Genomic DNA, 21,070 nt, shown 5'->3' with positions numbered 1-21,070 from the left:
GTTCGCTTATTTAAACATGTATCATGATTTCATCAAGCATGATTTCTTGTGGCATATTTTTTAAAACTATCGGGTATCAATAACAATATATTTAAATTCTACTTGAAAAAATAGTTCCGATGGAACCCGGTAGTGGCATTGTACTACTCGGTATTGAAGTTAGTTGAGGAAATCGCCCCTCAGCTATACCAAACACAACAATCCGGAAATAGAAATATACAGAAACATCCTACATTATGTATGAGAATTACCATCACAATTTACGAGGAAAACTATTAACAATAACCGAGACAATATTCCCAAATAAACGGCTAGAATATTGACTACGAAAGCTTTGAGAACGAAACGTCTTGATGTTGCCAGATGTCACCGCAATAAATTTCTCGTTGTCCGTTCATAAAAAGTGCAGATTGACAAAACGTGGGTGTTGCCATGAATAAGAAGAAAATGAAACACATTTGTTGGTTGTTAAGTTCATATAGATGAGTGCTGATAAAAATATTTGATGTCTGTTTTATTCTTTCGGGATGAGTGGGTTCCAAGTAGCAATAAAGTCTATTGTGGCGTGTTTTGTGTTTTCTTGATGTGTTATGAAAATATTCGCTATATTTTGTTTACGTACGTTTTCTTTTGATAAGGTTCGAGCAACGAAATATTATTTTTGTGATACTTTTTTATTTGTATTAGAATCAGTCTTTGTATAATTGTGTTGATCACTCAAAGTATTGGATTGGTCAGGCACAGGACATCTTGCATGGGTTAAACGTGCAGGTATTTTGATACTTGTATAGTACTTGTCGTAACTTGCATCCCTGAAGAATATAGCAATAAATATCTTATCCACAGTCTGTTTCATAACCAGACATTAAAATAAATGTCATTGATTTATTTAGAGGTACAAACATACGAGCGTGATCTACGATGTAAGATTTGATTAACTTTTCAATAATCTTAACCACCTTTGGCTGCGGGAATCGTATAAAGTGTTGTTCGTATAAAGGTATTTTAACTTATTATCTTTTGTCAACAGTTGCACCTACAGTGAAAGTGCCAAACCAGTTGCTGGGCGCGCCGCTCGGCACTGACGTCAAGTTAAAATGCTACGTGGAAGCACATCCGAATACCATCAACTATTGGATCAAGAACAGAGGAGAAATGTTACTTGATGGGTAAGAACAAAAATACTAACCATAATTTTAGGTACATTAGGTAGTTTAAGTGTATTTTTGTTCCTTAGCTTGATTGAGTTTCCCACCGCTGGGCAAGAGTCCCTTTCCTTTCCTTCCAAATCCCCCTATCGGCGACAAGATCAGACCAGTCCTTCTCAAATGCCTCCAGGTTATTCCGCCATTTCTCGCGCCTGCGATGGCCAGCCCTGGCACCAGTTTGTTACTTGATAAAATAAAAATATACTTTGCTCTTCGTTATGCAAGTGTAATACTTTTTCTATGTGTTGAACAAAAAGTATAGCATAAACTTTGGTTTCTGATTGCAATCTTATCTACATGATATCATTATTTAACTTATAGTAATTGTTCGTTAACGTGACTAAGTTAACACTAACGGCTAGATTCTCTATCATAGTAAATCACGCAGGAAACTACTTCTACTACTACTACTTTGTATTCACGAAGCAAAACTATTTTCTTTTTTGTAAACAAGTCTATGGCTAAAAAAGAGATACTATTTATAAATACAGTTAACTAAGTGTGAATAATTACTTAAATTAACGAAAAACAACGAAGTGGAAAGTGACGCATTTTTTTGTTACTAATTTGATAAGGGATTTTGTTAAATTAGTTTATTTTTAGTGAAGAATATAGATATCCGCAGTACAATAAAGTGACTAATTGACTATGTTAATTAAGATACTTAATATTTATCAAAATTATCGCTTATTTAAAAAAAGGTTTAGTCCTCTTCCCACATTTGATGAGCGAGAATTCGAAGCCTCCTTCCTTCCTCATTCTGAAAAAAAAACTCTTTTAGTGAGACAGTAATAGGTAAAATATAATTTTATATTTAAGAACATAAGCATTAGTACCTTTTCAAGTTATCGAAGTCTGAGAAAAATAACGCCAAGAGGCAGATGGCTCTTTTGCTGTTTTCTCACTGCGGAGGCTTTTTTTTTCAGTCAGTACCTTTTTGTCCCGTGTCCTTTTATCAGCAAAAATATTGCCAAAATAATGGATGCTCATTGTTATTATTTGTCTAAAGAAATAAATGAACGAAAACAAAACAATAATAAAGAAAAAGAAGCTATACGAACACAAAAACAAACATTTGTACATCATACAAACACACTTCCCATTCACAAATCAACATAAAAATTAAGTTTATCATTCCTTTTACATCAGAGAGAGATATTTGTTCATTTCTTCTTGTTTTCTTATATAAATACACCCGCGGGATGTTTACGGAACCCGCTCCTTTCGTATTTTATGTTCCACGTATCGACCTGGCCGTATTTCAAATTATATCATACAAATATTTATAAAGCAAAACATTGGTATTGATGGGAATTGTTTGAGGTATGGAGAAATGTTATTGCTAAAACGATCAACCATTTGGATACAAAAATTATAGAGAGAAGTCCATCATGTCTTTTATCCATATTATTATTTAAATACGTCCTCGTATCGAGAGGAGATCCTTTTAAAACTTTACTGAAATCGTTTGAAACCTAAGTTTTAAGTCAAATGCAATACTTGATCAACCTCAAATCGAAATCAAGTCGTGACCGGAAACTAGAAGAACACTGATAATTCCAAAAAAATAACAAAAAATAGTAGTCGAATATATCGCACGGTTAAATAACACCTTTCGGCAACTAAAACCCAATTCACGTTTGTAGAATTCACAAAATATTAATTGTATCTCCGAATACAAAGATACAACTACGTTTTATTAGAAATTTATATCGCCCCGGTCCCTGGGTAAAACTAAAATTTTACTCGCCCTCACAAAAAATGTTGAAAAACATTTTTATACATGGAAATGTAGTAGTATAAAATGTTTCTTTTTTTGTAGATTGTTGCAGCAGCTTATTTAGTTTGTTAGTGCATATGATAATATTACCTGCAATATATGTAGGTATTATAAATATAAAAAAAAACAGTATTTATATTTTTCTTTAACTATTATATTATAGGTATCTTTTGATCTATACTTGCATTGATAATTGAGGCTTGTTTTGTCGCCTTCATTCTACCATTCAGGTAAAGAAAACATCTTTGTCACAAAAAATAATACGGTTCAAACTCGAGGCAACTAACTTCCCGCTTGGCAAGAGTGTGAGGAACCTTGAATCTACCTTTAATTGGCCAAGTGCGGGTTATAGATTCTGATTTTGTGTACATTATTTTAACTGTTACTATTGTTTCAGCCCAAAATACACAATAACGGAAGAGAAGATATCCTACCAGGTCACGATGTGGCTCACCATCAGGCAGTTCTCAAGAAGCGACATTGGCACCTACAACTGCGTCAGTACCAACTCTCTCGGCAAGAGTGAGGGTACACTCAGACTTTATGGTGAGTATTAAAAACAATTTGTGCTGCAAAATTCCTATACGAAAGAAAGGCGCTTCATTTAATAAGCAGCTATTTTTTTTTGGAAAGTCCTTCTTGATCGTAGTTTTTCGTGTGTAGTTTTAGTGTTATTAGTAAAATAATCTGAAAAAAAGTATCCTGGGAACAACATAAAGATTTTTTATTTTGTTTCAGAAATAAAACTCAACTCTTACTCAGAAGATTTTGGCAATCAGATGAGCGTTGCTGGAGGTAAGAAATCATTGAAATATTTTTTACCTTTCTACAAACACAATTACCAGTATTTATATTGAGTTAAATGTGAACCTCTTTTAAGGTATTCGCGTATCTTAGTTAAAAACTATTTGAAAGCCACTATGCTTTACATTGTTTTCTCCCTTAGATTATAGTGATTAACACATTACGTCAAAGCGGCAATGTATTACAAAGTGGCTTTCAATTTGACGTACACTAGTTGTCAATTGAGATACAGGAAGAGGAATTCTACATACAAACACTTTTTTATAGATCTAAAATTTCGTATTCACTTTTTGAATGCAATAGTAGCTTTGCGATGCGGCGCTGCTATCACGCTAGGTTTAAGCGCAATGCAGTATCGACACTAAATCACCGATTGTTGATATCATAACATATACTGTAACTTGGTTATATGTATGAAGACTTAGATGCAATCAAGTTTCGTTCCCATTGACGTTGACGTACGCAAAGAACACGATCCCTGCAAACTAATTTTGATTCATTCACATTAATGCATCTTACTGCCTCTTTAGCACAATTGGTTGTATTATCAATCTGCTGATCAGTGTGAAAGGGTTCAATTCCCCGAGAAATTCGAGCAAAGTGCTTTTGTCTTTTTTTATTTACATTAGATTATACTCAATTGTACCTAGTCTGGTGTTTGGTAAAATGCCAATATCGCGAAACGTGGGTGAATTTCATACACCTCTGCCTAGTTTCGGATATAACAGGCGGGATAATATGCATGTATGAAATACATCTTATCATACATACCCACTTACATTCCTGATTTTTTGGAGAATGTCACCGGTAGCTTGATTCTCTTCTACTTTCGACTACCGACCTGTCATCGAGAAATGTTGTATGAAAATCTGATCAGCGCCTCTGGCGGGCATCGTAGAAACTATTTTGGCAGTATATTCTAAATGTCAAACTTTCGATACTCGACGGTACCGACTGTACAGAATCGCGCTACGTTACGGTGTCTTTTATGTTTGTCGTTTCTGCCCCTGCGTTTCAGACACCTTCATTGCGTATTCTCCTTATTCCAACAATTATTGGATTGCATCAAACATAGCAGAGGGCAATCTATAGTAATAGACCAATTATAATTTACCGACCAGAATTAGTTTACGTTAGCAACGTCATGTCTCGGTCAACTAATTAAGACGTATGTACTGGCAATTTAGGCATAGAAGATGAGACTGAATTGCAATGGCCAAAGCCGAACAGTGTCTTCCTTTGATCTTTATTGGACTGTCTTTGCTTTTCTTCTTTATGCCACGTTTTTTTGTGTTATACTAAAATTACAGCCATAACGGTGCAGATTAATTATGTCTTCTACCAAAGTGTCATCCATTGCAGATCTTATTATGCAATACTATATTATACTATATACTATTATATATTAGAGTATAAAAAATAGGACCTCCTATTTCTGGTCTAATGCTCTGAGTGACCTGGATGTTATAACAATCGCCAGAAATTTGTCACAGTCATTGAGACTTCTATACCGGAAGTCAAAAATAAATACGGATTGTTTTTTGAATTTTTTTGGTTTATAGTTGATGATGACATTATATTTTTAAACTGGCGGATCACTTCTTAATTTTTACCCCTTCCATGGTCATCAGTTGGTCACTGCCTTACTCCCGTTGTCTTATAATGCGTATAATTACGTATATTATGTAAAAAAAAGTCCCCATCCCGCACGTGGCCAGCGTGGTGGACTTAAGGCTTAACTCCTCCCTCATTACGGGAAGAGACCCTTGCCCAGCAGTGGGACATTAATGGGTTAAATTAATTTATTTATGTAAAAAAAAATCCTTTGTCGTTTAAGCTCATGATGTACTTTCTTTCCCAGGTCTTACGGAAGCAGCCAAGGGTAGTTCTTCGAGTCACCACGAGAGGGAGTTGTTATGTATGCTGTTATGTTGCGTTACTTATGTATACCTGTTTACGTAGTCATTGTAATTGTACATATTGTTAGGTAAAGTTTTGTGGTGTGGTGGAAGACAAGATTTGAAAAACCTTATTTTTTTTGTATGTCCTGAACACACTTGGCCGTCGTGGTGGATCTAAGGCCTTACTTCACCTAAGGTTGCGTTCACACCGTCGGGTCTGATTTTTTGCAGAATCGGGCTCAGTGGCAATTGTATTTCTATGGAAGAGTTCACACACACATTCGGTTTTAGGATGCAAAAAATCAGATCCGACAGAGTAAGACACGACTCCGTGTGAACGCAGCCTAACTGAAATATTGTGGGATTTTATAACATACGTTTGTTTTTCCGATCAATTTCTCAAAAATTACTAAACCCACGACGTATTTTTCCCTACCAAATATGTAAACCTAAATTCTTAAGTATAAAAAAATAACTTAAAAATATTTTTTTCAAATTCTGAACTAAAATGAAACTGTACATAAAAGCAGTAATTTTACAATTACGACATGACCTCTATTAAAGCATATTAAAGACTAACCTTGTCTTTGAAGTGTCAAATGAAATCAAAATTTCAGTACTAATGAGACGTTGCTTTGACTAATCACTGTCTGAAGTAATAAACTGACTTATAATTGTGTGGTATTTACGTCTAGACTAATAAAGTACAAAAATCTAGACATTTTTTGTTAATAAATATACTGAAAGTTTTTAAAATAGCAGACTTTTTTGAGTTGATTTAAATGAGGTTTGGTGAAAATTCAATCTCTCTAATCAAGAATTTTTGTGATTAGTTTTATTTTTAAATTGTAATACATTTATACTAGTAAATAAATATTTTTCTTAATGATTTGGGTACCATCACGATACTGTCTACAGGAGTAAAACCTGATAATGAAGTCAATAACGACTATTTTTACTTTTTTGACAATATTTTGAAGATAATTTTCGTTAGCTATTTTTTTCTCATAGGAGTTGCTACTTCTTTAGAGTTAATTAATTTTGTACTAGTTTGTTTTTCAGACCATATTACAATTAACATATTACTACTTATAAATACTATTACTTATAAATACACCAAATCAATAATTATTATTCATACTACATTTCTACGTAAATACTTACACCACACCCAAAACGAGCGCTTTAAGTAAACCCGAATCGTAATTCAATTACATTGTTTCAATTCATGTAAATATTAATAATAAGATGTAATGTAATATAAAGGCAACGATAAATTTATTGTGAGATTAGATCGTGTATTCGCTTAGAAAAAACCAGCCAAATTGAAATATTGTTTACTAAATAATGTGTAAAGTCGTCGCTCGATTATAAGACTGTTTACAACAAATAAAAAGTATTAAAATTGGTGTTTGTTTTTATTATTATTACATTTCTAATAAAGTATAAATATACCCACTGTACCTTATTTTGTTGTTTGACAATGAAACTATGACTTGCCAAAGTGAGGTTAATTCTGTAGTTCATAAATAATTCTTTATATACATATAATTCTTTTGTAAGTGTGATTTTGATGAAATTTTTTGTGTGTGTTCGCGGGGATCTGAGAATGGTTTAGATTCACAATTTTGTCCGCTGGACAATGTTTTTTTAATACATTTTTAATTTATTAGTAACGTGTATACAGGACAACGTCTGTCGGGTCTGCTAGTAGCTCTATATAATGTAGAGTTACTTCTATCTTTTCCGCAGTAGAACTTGAATTGCGTTACAAAAGGATCGTTAAGTTTTTAAGTTTCTAGTCCACAAGGAGCTGGTATTATCAGAACATGTCTTTACGTTGTAAGAACCGTTACATCAAATAAGTAACTCATTGGACACTAGAAAACTTCAGGGACTTTATGTCAACAAACTCGACATTACAATAAACTACGAGTAAGTATGAAACTACAGCCGAAATAACATAATTGGGACTTATCTCTTTCCTAAACATCAAAATTTCCAGGTCTAAAGCAAGACAGCAATATCTAACAGCACAAAAATCAGTAAATTATTTCATTACAACAAAGCTTCAACATTTCTTAACAAATAACGAAACATTAAAGCAACACTCACTCTTTTGTAAGATTTCCATTCAAAACTTCCAAAACATAAAGCAGTACTGTTACAACTGAAAAATCTTAAAGAAAATAAAGTCTTAGTCACACAGAACGACAAAGCACCGTCATTAAAACACATAAAACGACAAACGGTGCGACTAAAACGAGACGCAATATTTCGTGCAGAAATATTCAAATACTTTACAATTTTTGAACGTGACCACGTTAAGGAAACGTGTGCGGTTATTTTTGTTTTTACATGTTATTCTAGATGGTTTGTTGTAAACTGTGATATGAAACGCTGCGAGCTCGATCACGTCCTGGAAAGAGCGAAGTGGAAAAGTATAGCGGGATAGACAGACTCCGTTGTACGACGATGGTGGGTTGGAGGCACGTAAATGTCGTAGTGTCCGTTTGTGTGCTAACTTGTTAAGCCAGGCGCTGTCATGAGTCCGACGCCGTCAGCTAGTGTCTTTTTCCATGCATTAAGTTCGACCTCGGGCTCTTCATCTGCCAAAAATGCGGTCGCCGTTGTCACTCCCGCATAGGTCTTTTAAGTCACGAACGAAGATGTTCCCTCATTACTAATATTCCTCTATCTGACGCCACCTTAATCATCTGCAATAGATGGACACAGGCCAATGATGATGGATCACCACGACGATATAATGATAGCAAGAAGATTGTCAGTTCCTATTGTCATTTGTCATGAGGTTGACTAAGACAATGTTAAGGATATAGCGATGTGGCGAGAGAGACCCCACCAGCATATGAGACGGTTAGCCAGGAATAAAGAGTAAAGTAATTGATTTGTCTGAGCGCAATTTATACTATTTTCAATACACAGACACAGACAGTATCAGAATGAAAGAAAAACGATGTTCAGAAGATAATCTACAGAACAACATAACATACTTAGTAAAAGGTATATGTAAGTATAATACAATATTACAAGTATACAAAACTAAGCTTATCTACTCAAGTCCTTTCTCTACAATTGGCATTATTCTGCTGCAAAATATTCTATTCTACAACAAGCAAACACACAATTTTCAGTCCAACATGTGCAAAAGACACATTTACAACATAATAACAAATAAAACAGGACACATTGCATACATATTTTAATTTTTTACCGTTACAGAGACAGTGGCGATGCAGAAAGGCGAACGCAGTTTATTTGATAAAATATTCACTTGCACGGTTTTGTTTCAGGTTTCTACGTTGTAATTCTATGCAAATGGTACATCGTTGTGTTATTGTAGTCTGTTTAGATCTTGGCAAATAAAGTTTTGTTATATTTATGATATATTGAATATGAAATTATTTTATTTTCGCAGCTAATATTTTCTCAAAAGGATGTCAGTTACGTCGCCGCTATTCTCTTTTTTTTTACACACAAATTCTGCGCTGATTTTGTGTCACAGAGACTTAAACAAATAAAGTAACACCAGATATAAAACAACTTGTGGAAAACAACGTGTGAAACAAAAATTTGCTCCGTGTGGGATCGAACCTACTAATTCCAGCTCAGTAGTAATGGTATGATGACAATCTATGCCACGGTAGTCATCTCTCGGAATAGGGTACTTTATCGTAGGAATGATTGCGATGAAACATTTTAACTCGAAACAATTTTTACTAGAAACTAAGAAATATTGAACTTATTGAGTTTTATCCGATACTAATATTTGTTTCCCAATTATAAACATTATAGCTATCAACGCAGGTATCTATGTAGGTCAATCAATCTACCAAGAGTAGCTGTAATTCATTCATAGACGAACAACTGATCGAAGTACTGTCTATAAATAATGGATGAGTGTAGCAGACATACCTGACCTATAATAGACATGACCTATGGAAATATTTACCGTACATGAATCAATTTAGAGGTAATTGCACGGAGTAAAGTTGGTACATGAAAGTGATGAGTCACGGCACGCACACATCTGCAAACACGCACGTATTTACACACACATGCGATTTGTATACTTATGCCGCGTCTGAAGATTTAACAGGATAATAAGTGTCTTATGTGTTATCCAGGCTATAAACTATTTGCGTACGAAATTTTATCAATATTTTGCGAAAGAGTAACAATGTACACAACAACAATACACCCATGCTCACAAATTTTCGCACTTACAATTGGGATGTAGACTGCAGAGAGATACATATATTTTTACAGGCTTATAAAATAGGCGACAGGTTACTGACAACGATAATGATAAGATCTACCATAAGGTCACTCCGATTAGAAAAATTCCGTATTTGTTTCCTGGAAGAGTAAATACGTAATAAGACGTATGATTTACTCGTAAATCCTGCCTAGTTCCTTGCAGTTATCGGTCCCAAAATTACAAAACAGCAGGCATTCTTTCTGTACTATTTTGTGGTAGTTAGCATTTAAACGCCGTTTGTTAAACGTATCAGAAAACATCGGCTTCAAATGTCACGAGTTAAATAATGCACGAAGGCTACCTTGAACGTGACATTTTGTACACAGATCCAATTGCTTGTAATTTGATGTTACGTCAAAGCAAATTGTAGGGTTTCGACAAAATATATGTATTACAGTCTTCTTTTTTCGACTATTTTTTTGTTGTGAATAAACAAACCCATTAGTAAACTTGTGGTATTTAAATATTACAAATGCTCGAACCTTCTGTGTTTATGTTAAAATATTGCTTAAAAAGAATTTAAAAAAAGTAGTCTATGGTCTCTGCCTACCCCTATAGAAAGAAGAATGTATGTATGTAAAAACAGTAGTATTATTTTATTTAGAGGCTATCTTATCTTATATTAGGGGTGGGGGTGCCAGCTAATAGCCGGCTATCACTTCGACCATTGTTGATCCTTTGTGTCACGTATAGGAAAAGATAATTGACATTTTAACAACAATAATTTTCATTACATCTTTTGACCTTTCCCAAATTGTACCTTGTTTAAAGTGACAATCAATAAATACAAATAATATAATATTCATTGTTTATTACAAAGGTCATTAACCCTTTGACAGTAAAACAGGCACAAAAAAAACAGTATCAAATACAACGATTACGTAAATCAGTATGACACACGTCGATTCGCGAGACGCTCCCATGGGTTACGAGTGAAATATTACTTGTTTATTACACGTACATAACACATACATAGGTACAAATGATGTAGGGTGATTAATATCTGCTAGTAGTGTAAGGGTGATTTAAATTGTAGTGGTGAGATTGTGTTGTTGAATGATTTAATTAAAACTGTTGTTAGTGATCATATCAATAGTCTGGTGCTCTGCGAAGTTAGAGACAAAAATTATTTTCTCAGGCTATGTAAAATGAAATCAGTTTTTTTGTTATTGCTAATGGAAGAGCTCTACGATCGGTATCAATAAGAGTTTATGCAAGTTACTTGATTAACAGTTAATGTGTTCCCAAAGTATCTACTTACCTTATATCTCTCCTAACCAGTCATACGTTGATTTAAGATCAGTAGACCCAAGTAAAATATTGAGGGAAGCGAAAAGACATTTTAACTGCCTAATTACATTTTATACTGAACTAGCTGACCCGCGCAACTTCGCTTGCGTCACATAAGAGAGAATGAGTCAAAATTTTACCCGTTTTTTTTACATTTTTTATTGCTACTCTGCTCCTATTAATTGTAGCGAGATGATATATAGCCTATAGCCTTTCTCGATAAATAGACTATCAAACACTGAAAGAATTTTTCAAATCGGACCCGTAGTTCCGGAGATTAGCGCGTTCAAACAAACAAACATAGTACATAGTATAGATGAGTACAATTTATAGAAATTGAAGCTAATTTCAAAACCACCAAAATAAAACTACGAACCGAATCCATTTCAGATTTACGTAGGCTCAGTAAAAATAACAGTGAAACAAATTTATATCATCAAAAAAAAGTATTTCAGAGAGTATTCCCTACGGATCATAGCGAGGTTGAAATATCTGTGAATATTTTTGTAATCAATCATTTCTATATTTATATAGCAGAACCGGTAGCTTAGTATAACCCTAAACTCAATATTAAAAATGAATTTTCGTATTATTATTTTGATATCAATTTGTAATTACATTTTGGTTAATCTGGCTGGTTATGATACTTATGGTTGCTAAAGTTGATGGGTTAAAAAAAAATATTATTGGAGTTTTTTTAGTGAATGTATGATATAAACTATTCAAAAAAAGGTCTAGGCAAAGCACAAAAAGTGCACAGGAATATGAAACGCAGTAAAAAAGTAAATGTAGTGCTCTGAGGAAGCATGTGAAATGTCAGACACGGTTTTTTTTTTAATTAAGGTTATATTACAGTCTTTAAGCCATGGGGCTTTGGGCGGCTCGAACAACTTTGACACTAGGTACATATTATTATTATCGTTAGCAATAAATTAAAAAAATATACCTACTACTTATAAAATGCTAAACAGAAAAAGCTCACTCTTTGTTCTAAAACCAAGTTTTTGTCACCAGCCATTTAGAAACAAACTACAAACACCGAGACAGCTAAAAAGCAAAATGCTTTTTACATATACCCAATATCACATGAATCACGACGGCAATTACACAAAAATGTACAATCAGCCACAAAAATTGTTTCCATAAATCACTTGGAACCGACTATCGCTCAATTTCTTCGTACATTTGTTACGTAAACTCACTATGTCACAGTTAACAGAAGCATAGTGTGGTAACGATGAACAAATTCTATATTGAAACATATACTATCAGGCTTTTAGGTCTTTTAAGATGCCATGTGATTTAATGTATGTTTTTCTATTGTGTTCTCTATGGCTAATAATATAATTATTCTTGTACTTTCTTTCTTAACCTTTACTTAAAAAGTGGCTGGCACCCATCGATAGGCCAGCTTCTTTAATTTGCCTACTTTCTCAGGCTGGACAGCCTACAAATGTAATTGGTTTTGAGTTCACCACTTAGCTAGGAGGTGCCAACTTATACCACTTGCCTATCACTGCCGTATTAATTTCACTCCATAAAATCAAGATGTAAAGCATCGTAATTGCTTGCGATTGTTGATTGGAAATCAGAAAAAATAATCCACTGAGAGTGTAAGTCAACGAATTACATCACTGTGTAGACTGTGCGTTTCATTGCTAATACCTTTAACGTTAATTGTATGAGCGCGGGACATGTTTGCGTGGGCACTTCATCAATCTTGCTCCTGACAGATGGCACAGGTATTGGAAATGACGCGGGATTTTGTCGATGAGACGTCGATTATAATAATTTAGGATTATTCGGAGACGTGTAAATATTGAGCTGTTATTGAAGTAGTCTAGACGTGAGGCTGTTAAGTTGATTATTTATTTATCTTAGAAAGGTTTTGTTTATTAGATACTAGTAATCGCACGGCTCCGCTTATTTACTAAGTTTTATAGCTCTTTTAGTCGTTTAAGAGTTGTGTCTGAAAAAGATAAATATGTCTGTTTCGATGTCTTCATATATTTCATAATTATCACTGAATGGTTTAGTCGTTAAGGCGTCAGATAAGCAATCAAACTTATAATATGATTTAGGATGTATGAATTTATAAACAGAGCTTAATAGGGATAACGTCACTAACAGTGAAATCTTCTTTTTTTATATTCTCACTCGACGTATAGCACAAACACATGCACACAAAAATGGTTTAAAAGAGTCGCAATGCAGGTGAAAGTTGTGGGCTTTGTCCCAGATTATGTAGCGAGTTATCTACTACGGGTAAAACCGTCTTACTTACGAGCAATTGCCCCTGTATTTTAACAACTAAACTACTTATACAAAGCTAGACATTAAATATATTTTAACACCCTAATTGCAAGGTAGGTATAAACATTTCTTTTTATTAAATAATTTCACTACCCCACTGTTCGTCTTGAAGTTTTGCAAAAATATGCAAAAATCTAAAAACATTTTTTACTAAAAGAGTGGTATAATAAAAACCAATAATTGTAACAGAAACACTTCAATTTCACAAAACATTTTAAGAACTCAACGTAAAGATAATAAAACTCTATCCTGTATAAATAAATCTGAATAAAAAACTTTCATTTCAAACCTAACACATAAAAAGCCTTTTAAAAATAATAAAAAAAAGGGAACCATCTTAAAATTTTCACACGAAACTTTTACTATTCCGTTTTATCTTTTAGTTATTTTTTTGACAAAAATGACTAGTGTAAAAGAATTTAAAGAAGTGACGACAGGCACTTATCTCCAAGATTTATAATAATGTCATGACTGAATTTCTTTACTACAAAGACAAGGATGGAAGTTTCTCGAAAGATGAGTTTTTGTAATTTTTTCACTTGTACTCTTTTGTCCGGAGGGCGTTGCTTGGAGATGAAATCGGGGCTCGTCTAATGATATCATGAGAATGTATGGATGAGATTTGTTGATTAATATTTAGCTTCCTTTTTGGTGATGTAATCTTGTCAGTATTAGATAAATGATATTATTTGAGATGCTCGTAGCCAGTTGTAATCACGCGTTCAGTTTAACAACATTGGCGTGGATGTTGCGTAGAGGTCGTTTTGAACTGTGCTACTCCGTGTTTCTAAAAGGACTAAAATTACCGTTCCTAAATGCCTATTTCATATATAGCTAGATACCTAACTGAGCAAAAATAGATTTAAACGCTCTAAAAAACAACGAAACAAATAGATATTATAGTTTTTTAGAGATTAGAGATTTTTTATTGATTCATAAAATTATTCGCGATACATGTTAAACCTGTTTGTTTTCTAATTATTACTTAATTAGAAAACAAACAGGTTACAAATATGATAAAAGAGGATATGAAGAAGTACATACCTCAGGCTTAAAACTTTCCACAGATGTAAATGTTAATATACTTAGTATTGAAGAAAATATATTTCGCAGATGCCAATTAAATTAGTAAGTCCTTTTCACTACTTTACATTTTTACAGAGAATAATCGTATCATATTCATTTAAGGCTTTGAAAAACAATTCTTTAAGATGTCTCGGATTGAAACAGATTGTTTTCTGACTTCAAAAGAATAAATATAAATCTAGATGACAGTAGCAACTAATTGGGCTCGGTTTTCTATCTCTTAATGCATGTAGACTTGTATATTAAAGTTAAGAGCGGTGACCGTCTGACCTTTCTTAATACAAATAAGAAAAAAGATTACGTATTTTACTATTACTGTACCAAAATAAAAGGTAGAGAGTAAGAAGAAGAGCAATTTTATGTTACTCATTTTATCGACGATCAACAACTGGTTAGCTATCGACAAATGTTGTATGAAATTAAGGTCAGCGCCTCTAGCGGTCACCGTTGGAACTATTTCCGCAGATCATTTAAAATGTCATACTCTCGATACACGATAGTTCTGACTATAGAATCTATATTTTGCTAACCATCTATATTACTTTCTTATACTAGCGCCCGTCCGTAGCTTCGTCCGCGTGAAAAGATTCTTTGGGCAAAAAGTATTTCAAGCCATAAACTACATGTTCGTAAAATTTTATCCAAATCTTTTCACTAGTTTATGCGTAGAAGCATAACAAACATAGGATAATATATTTTTTTTTGAATTACGAAATTAGCCGTGCACGTTAGCCTGAATAACAGGTCATCATATTTTGTGATCATGTTTCAAAATAACAGTTAAAAATAATAGTTAGCATTTTGCGGAAATAAAACTTTACACTGATAATTTAAAATCTCTATAAAATTTATTTCATATCGAATACGTAATCCAATAAAAATCATGATCACTTCATAAACATAGCAAATAAACTGAAATAAAAATGCCGACCGTCCTTTCAATATAAATTTAATATCAGATTGTATAGACTCAGTCATAAACAGTCATCCTATTCAATACAGGGATTCAATGATACATATGAAAACACTAGTATATCCACGTGGCTTCATTTGCGTACAGATATACTCGTACATTATAGTATGAAAGAATTGACCTTATGGACCCAGATCTTCAACTACCTTTGCGCTAAATATTAATTGCTCTGGAAGCGTAAGTCATACAGACAGAACTGACATTCACAATATCAGAACAGACTAGCTTTTGCCCGCGTCCTAGTCCGCGTAGAGAGTTTGCTGGTGTAAAAATATCTTACGTGTTAATTCAGGTTATAATCCATCAGGTGGCCGACAAAAGACTGTGTGTGTCGGTCCAAATTATAAGGTATTTGTATGTAAAATCATATCGAAATACATTTGGTCGTTTGAGTGAAAAGGTAACAAATATTGGTACAGCCGTCCAAACAAACTTTCGCATTTACAATATCAGTAGTTAAACTCTTTACAAAAATCACAAAAATTCAATTTATTTAACCCTTTTGATTCACACTTTCATTTGAAAGTGTAGCGTTTATACAAACTTGTCAGTCGGCAAATATTTGAATACATGAAATAAAAGGTAAACATTGTATTCGAAATACAGTGGAATATTTCAAAGAGATTCGATGTTCCGTACGTTTGATTGGTTTTGACTTTTCTTGAGTTTTGAGAACAAGAGTGCATCTTATTATCAAACCCAATACTGGAATTGTTGTGAAGGCATTTTACTCCCGGCTCTCAATGTGTTGCGCGGTTCTCTAAAATCGGTACTAGTCGGAGAGTTTGACATTTAAAATGTACTGCAAAAATAGTTCTTATGGTGGCCGCTAGAAGCGTTCTTCAGCGCCGCGATTCTCTACAGTCGGTACTGTCGAGTGTCGAAAGTTTGACATTTAAAATGTACTGCCAAAATAGTTCCTACGACGCTCGTTGGAGGCACTGATCAGACTTTCCTAAAAAAATGGACAGCTAGCCGGTTGACATTATCTTCGACAGCTTTCAAACAAAATATTAATACATTTCAAAGCTTCTGTTAGCAGTATAAATAGCCAATATCCAAATAACTTAAATAGTAAGGTTTGCATAGCTAATTACTGCGGGCAAGTTCCAATAAGATAGTGTACACAAGCAAGTTGGACTCAGATTCAATAAATTAAACGATACAGAGAAACTTGTTAAGAGAACTATTAATAGTTATGAAACAAAAAGGTAAAGTATTAGAATATAAATGTTTTTTTTAAAACTCAACTCCCGCATTAAGAAGTGCTCTTGTACTCTTTTACAAACATACAATCAACGGACACAAAGTACAACCAGACTCGAATCAATTATTTGTGGATCGCACAAATAATATAATTGTTCCGCGTGGGAATCGAATTCATGACCTTCCGACGCAATCATAGCGGCGTGGTGACCTAAACCACTGTGCTACGGATTTCTTACTTTTACTTACTGATTTTACCCCCTGAAATTCGATAGTATGGAATCTTCCCAGCTATAGTTATTGTAACAATCGTTCAATTTAAGGATAGTTCATGTATCAAGTGAGTAATAACAATTATAATGTCACCTAGACATATCCAAAATATTGCAATCTTTCCACTTTTTTGCGGCGAATGACTAACAAACCATAATATAATAATATACATATCGTATAACAGTCTTCAAATAAGCCACATTCGCCTTCGTTTTGTAATACTCTAATAACAAAAGTAACAAAACATTACACTTTTGCAATGATACTTTACACAAACCTCCAAAATACAAATCCCTTTTAAACCCTCCTTCAAAAGTCCATCAAAATATTCCCATCCACATGTAACCAATTTCCAAGTCAATATTTGTGTTACGAAATCAATTTCTTGTTTTTAAATAGCTTCCTGTGACAGATTGCATAGAGAACGTCTGAACGTCAGACATTAGCGTTACGTTCAGTAATTTCCAGGAACATGTTGCTACGAAAGTGCATTTTATCATACTGTAGCTTTTTGAACGGATTTGTCGTCTAGTTTAGGGTGGTTTAAGTTATAGGCGATAGTTACTTTATATTCTCACTTTTTCTTTTTTTGTTACCCTGTATTGTCCTACTGCTGGGCAAAGGCCTCCCCCATTCTTTTCCAATCCTCCCTATCTCTTGTTATGCGTGTCCAATTAATATTAAAGGCTTAAATTACTTTTTCTTTATCTATTCAAAATGATTTCTGTACTCTTGTGTTCTTTCGAGGTATTATTTGGCAAAGTGTTTTCATATAGTTTTTGTATTTTGATTAAAATTAACTAGATTTTTTATTACAGTTAGAAAACAGTAAGGCATTCTAAAGCAAAATGCGTGTTTCTGTTATATCCCGTATTCAGTACCTCGATTCTCTACCACTATCGACTATCGACAACCGGTTAGCTATCGAATTTTGACATTTAGAATGTACTGCCAAAATGTTTCCTACGACACACGTCAGAGGCGCTCGCGCTGATCAGATTTTCATACAAAATTTCTCGATGACAGTTCGGTTGTAGTCGATAGTGGTAGAGAATCGAGGTACTGTTATAATAAACGTGCAACGAAAATGTTTAAGGTTATGATTCGAAGAAACTTTTTTCATAAATATGATTTATTGTATTTGTTCAGGACCAGTATAAAACTATGTATATTGGTAATTGTATATTTATTGCTACGATCGTGCCTGAGGTCAACAGTGCCTGATGTGATTTTGCATGCTTAAGCAAGAATGATAAACTTTATATGAAACATTATTATATTTATAAGCCCAGTCTTACTATTTCTGTATATCCCTAATCTTTCCGATAAATTTAATATTAGATATCTGACATATAAAAAAACAAGAACTTGTCAAACAGCTGTGAAATTGGCCTTATAATAATAAATATTTTTTCACTTCGTTTCTGACTTGGACAGAAGCTAAACCCGTCAGTGGCAAGCGTTGGCTTAAATAATAACTTCTCTCTAGTTCGCTCTAAGAGGAAATAGTGCCCCATACTTGTATGGGATTACCAGAGCTGGGGAATTGACCTGCCTCACTGTTGTTTGCAAATATTTTGTACTTTTAGCAACTAATAATGTTGGTTAATAAACATTTTGTTACACTACTTTTTATTTTGAAATTTGTAAATGGATCATGTAAATATTTTAATCATGTGGTATATTTTTGATTTATAACTTATACAAAGAACCATTTTAGCGGCTTTGTAGTTACAGAACCAACCATTTATGTGTAAAATTTTACTGTCCTTTTGTCGTTTTCAAAATGTTCCGTCATATGAACATTGTAGTGTAGAAAAAATGTTGCAATTTCGAACAACCACTAAGCATTGCTTGACAGAAAAACTCAAGACTAATTTTATTTAAGCCCTCTCAGAATTCGAACCCGAGACATCGGCTGTCGCATAAGCTACGTACCGACACAGAGGCGGTCATGTATGTACAGAAATAGATAATATCAATATAGTAGATATACTCACAAATGTGTAGTAATGAGCGTAAGAACATGATCGATGAGCGCCGTTATGGCCTCCATGCACGGTAACGTTACCGCTAAGACAAAGGAAACATGCAACTGGGAACTACTGAGTACTACGGGTACACGAGAGTTAGGGCAAGAGCTAACTGCATGAGATTTTTTAGTAAAGATAGGTATTAATATTTTTTCTCTTGTAATGTAAATGCTGATAAAGTTCCGAACATGTAACTTCGTTATTTGCTTAATAATATAATGCTAGTCGATTTATTATACATCATGGGTGTACGTGTATTAACGTAAGGGATATTCAATATGAAAAATGTAAAATTGAGGCTTAAATTAAAAAAAAATACTTGATAAACAAAAGTTTTCATAACTTTCTTTTCTAACAGAAATAAGAAACAGTCATAAATACTATACGCTTTGAGCCTGCAAGATAGTTCTTGAAGGTAAAACAATAGCAATAACGTCGATTAATATTCTATTAATTAAACCAGTACAAAAAATATGTTAACAAAGCTCACAGGTTTGAAAACCTTGTTGAAGTTTAATAAAACTAAGCAAGGCTAAACAAATTAATTGTTGATAAGTTAATAAAATGTTCAATCAAAGCGCTTTCATAAACTTCGTTATAATTTTCTAACGGGGTCGTTAACTTTCTTTTGTAATTTAAGTTCTTAATATTTTCTTATTCATTGACCTTTCAATGTTAAGTATTGTAATTACGATCTAGGAAACAACTTGGAAGTATTTTACAAGCTGTCAAAGGCATTTATTTTCTTTTATTATAAAAAGTGATCTTCAATCCGGACTTGCCTAGCTTTTGTCACCCAAAGCCTGTCTTTCATATGAAAGAAGGTCTTAAGCCGGCCTTAAACATTTACCAAAATATATTTTTAAAGAACATTTTACATTTATGAATGTAGTGTCTTCTTATGTTCTGAGAATGCAGTTTATTCTAGAATGACGAACAATTGTTTCGTTGGTGACGCAAAAATCGATCATTTATAAGTAAGTATTCCAAAATTAAACAGTAATAAAATTAAACTTTTGTAACTAGCACATTTCAAAATAGTAAAGTAATTAAGTTCCCTATCTCTCAGACTAACCTCGCCTGCACTCGGTTACCTGTAGTTTAGAACGGAACAAAATAAACCGTACCCAATCTCATTACATTACACTCTAATGGAAAAAGGTTATATTTAGCTTATCTCCATATCTTTTGCCTTTATTTTCACATTTTACATTTGTTTATTTCAACTAAAACTGTTACAAAATGGAGATTTTATTTTTATTTTTGTAATTGTTAGAGAACTATGTTAAAGGAGTTAGTGAAGCACTCCTATTTGTTACGAGTTAGTACCATCAAGATATAATTATAAGTTTTCTAAGGGTGTTGTAAAAATGTTTGTTAATTTGGTTTCATCTATAAGTACCTGTTAGAGTAATAACGTAAACGTAGCAGAAGTTTTCAAGGATCGTACCAAGTGGTGTTATCTGGTCTTTACCTTGCTGCCGTCATTCTATAGATGGGTGACCGCATAGTGGTATTTAAACTGAGCGTCTCCGAGCTTCGGAGAGCAGGTAAAAAGTCGGTCCCGGTTGTTTTCAATTAAGATAACAGTTGTTAAGCCATGTCAAAGGCCTTTCGGGCGGCTTGAACAACTTTGACACTAGGTTGACTACTAACCATACGATAGATAGACCTCTACAAACATTCATACAAGAGTTAAAGTTGTGTTGAATACGTTGCATGCAGGTTTTATTAAATAAAATAAATGCTCAGTTATATAAAATGTAAATAAATAAACTCGTGTAAAGTTACAGTGTTATGAAAAGAGTGTTTCTTATTCCTTATCTTTGTGGAGAATGCTTTTGAAAGTGCAGTTATGCTTTTGTGATTTTGAGTTTCTAGCTGCTAGTAGGTAATGGGTGTTTAGAATAAAATTTTAATG

At 33.5% G+C, this 21,070-nt stretch overlaps 1 protein-coding gene across 2 annotated transcripts in view; it reads left to right on the top strand.

Moving 5' to 3' along the window:
* Positions 1-7,084, top strand: part of LOC142978812 (limbic system-associated membrane protein-like) — a 47,793-nt gene extending 40,709 nt beyond the window's left edge. For both annotated transcript variants that reach the window (XM_076123395.1, XM_076123394.1), the window contains exons 7-10: positions 1,031-1,169; positions 3,386-3,534; positions 3,727-3,783; positions 5,654-7,084. In XM_076123395.1, coding sequence (XP_075979510.1) covers positions 1,031-1,169; positions 3,386-3,534; positions 3,727-3,783; positions 5,654-5,754 — 446 coding nt within the window. In that variant the 3' untranslated portion in view covers positions 5,755-7,084. The remainder of the gene's footprint in view (positions 1-1,030; positions 1,170-3,385; positions 3,535-3,726; positions 3,784-5,653) is intronic.
* The last annotated feature ends 13,986 nt before the right edge of the window (positions 7,085-21,070 follow it).

Source organism: Anticarsia gemmatalis, chromosome 15 (assembly GCF_050436995.1).
Source record: "Anticarsia gemmatalis isolate Benzon Research Colony breed Stoneville strain chromosome 15, ilAntGemm2 primary, whole genome shotgun sequence".
NCBI classification, from domain to species: Eukaryota; Metazoa; Arthropoda; class Insecta; order Lepidoptera; family Erebidae; genus Anticarsia; species Anticarsia gemmatalis.
This window is presented reverse-complemented; position numbering and strand designations above follow the sequence as displayed.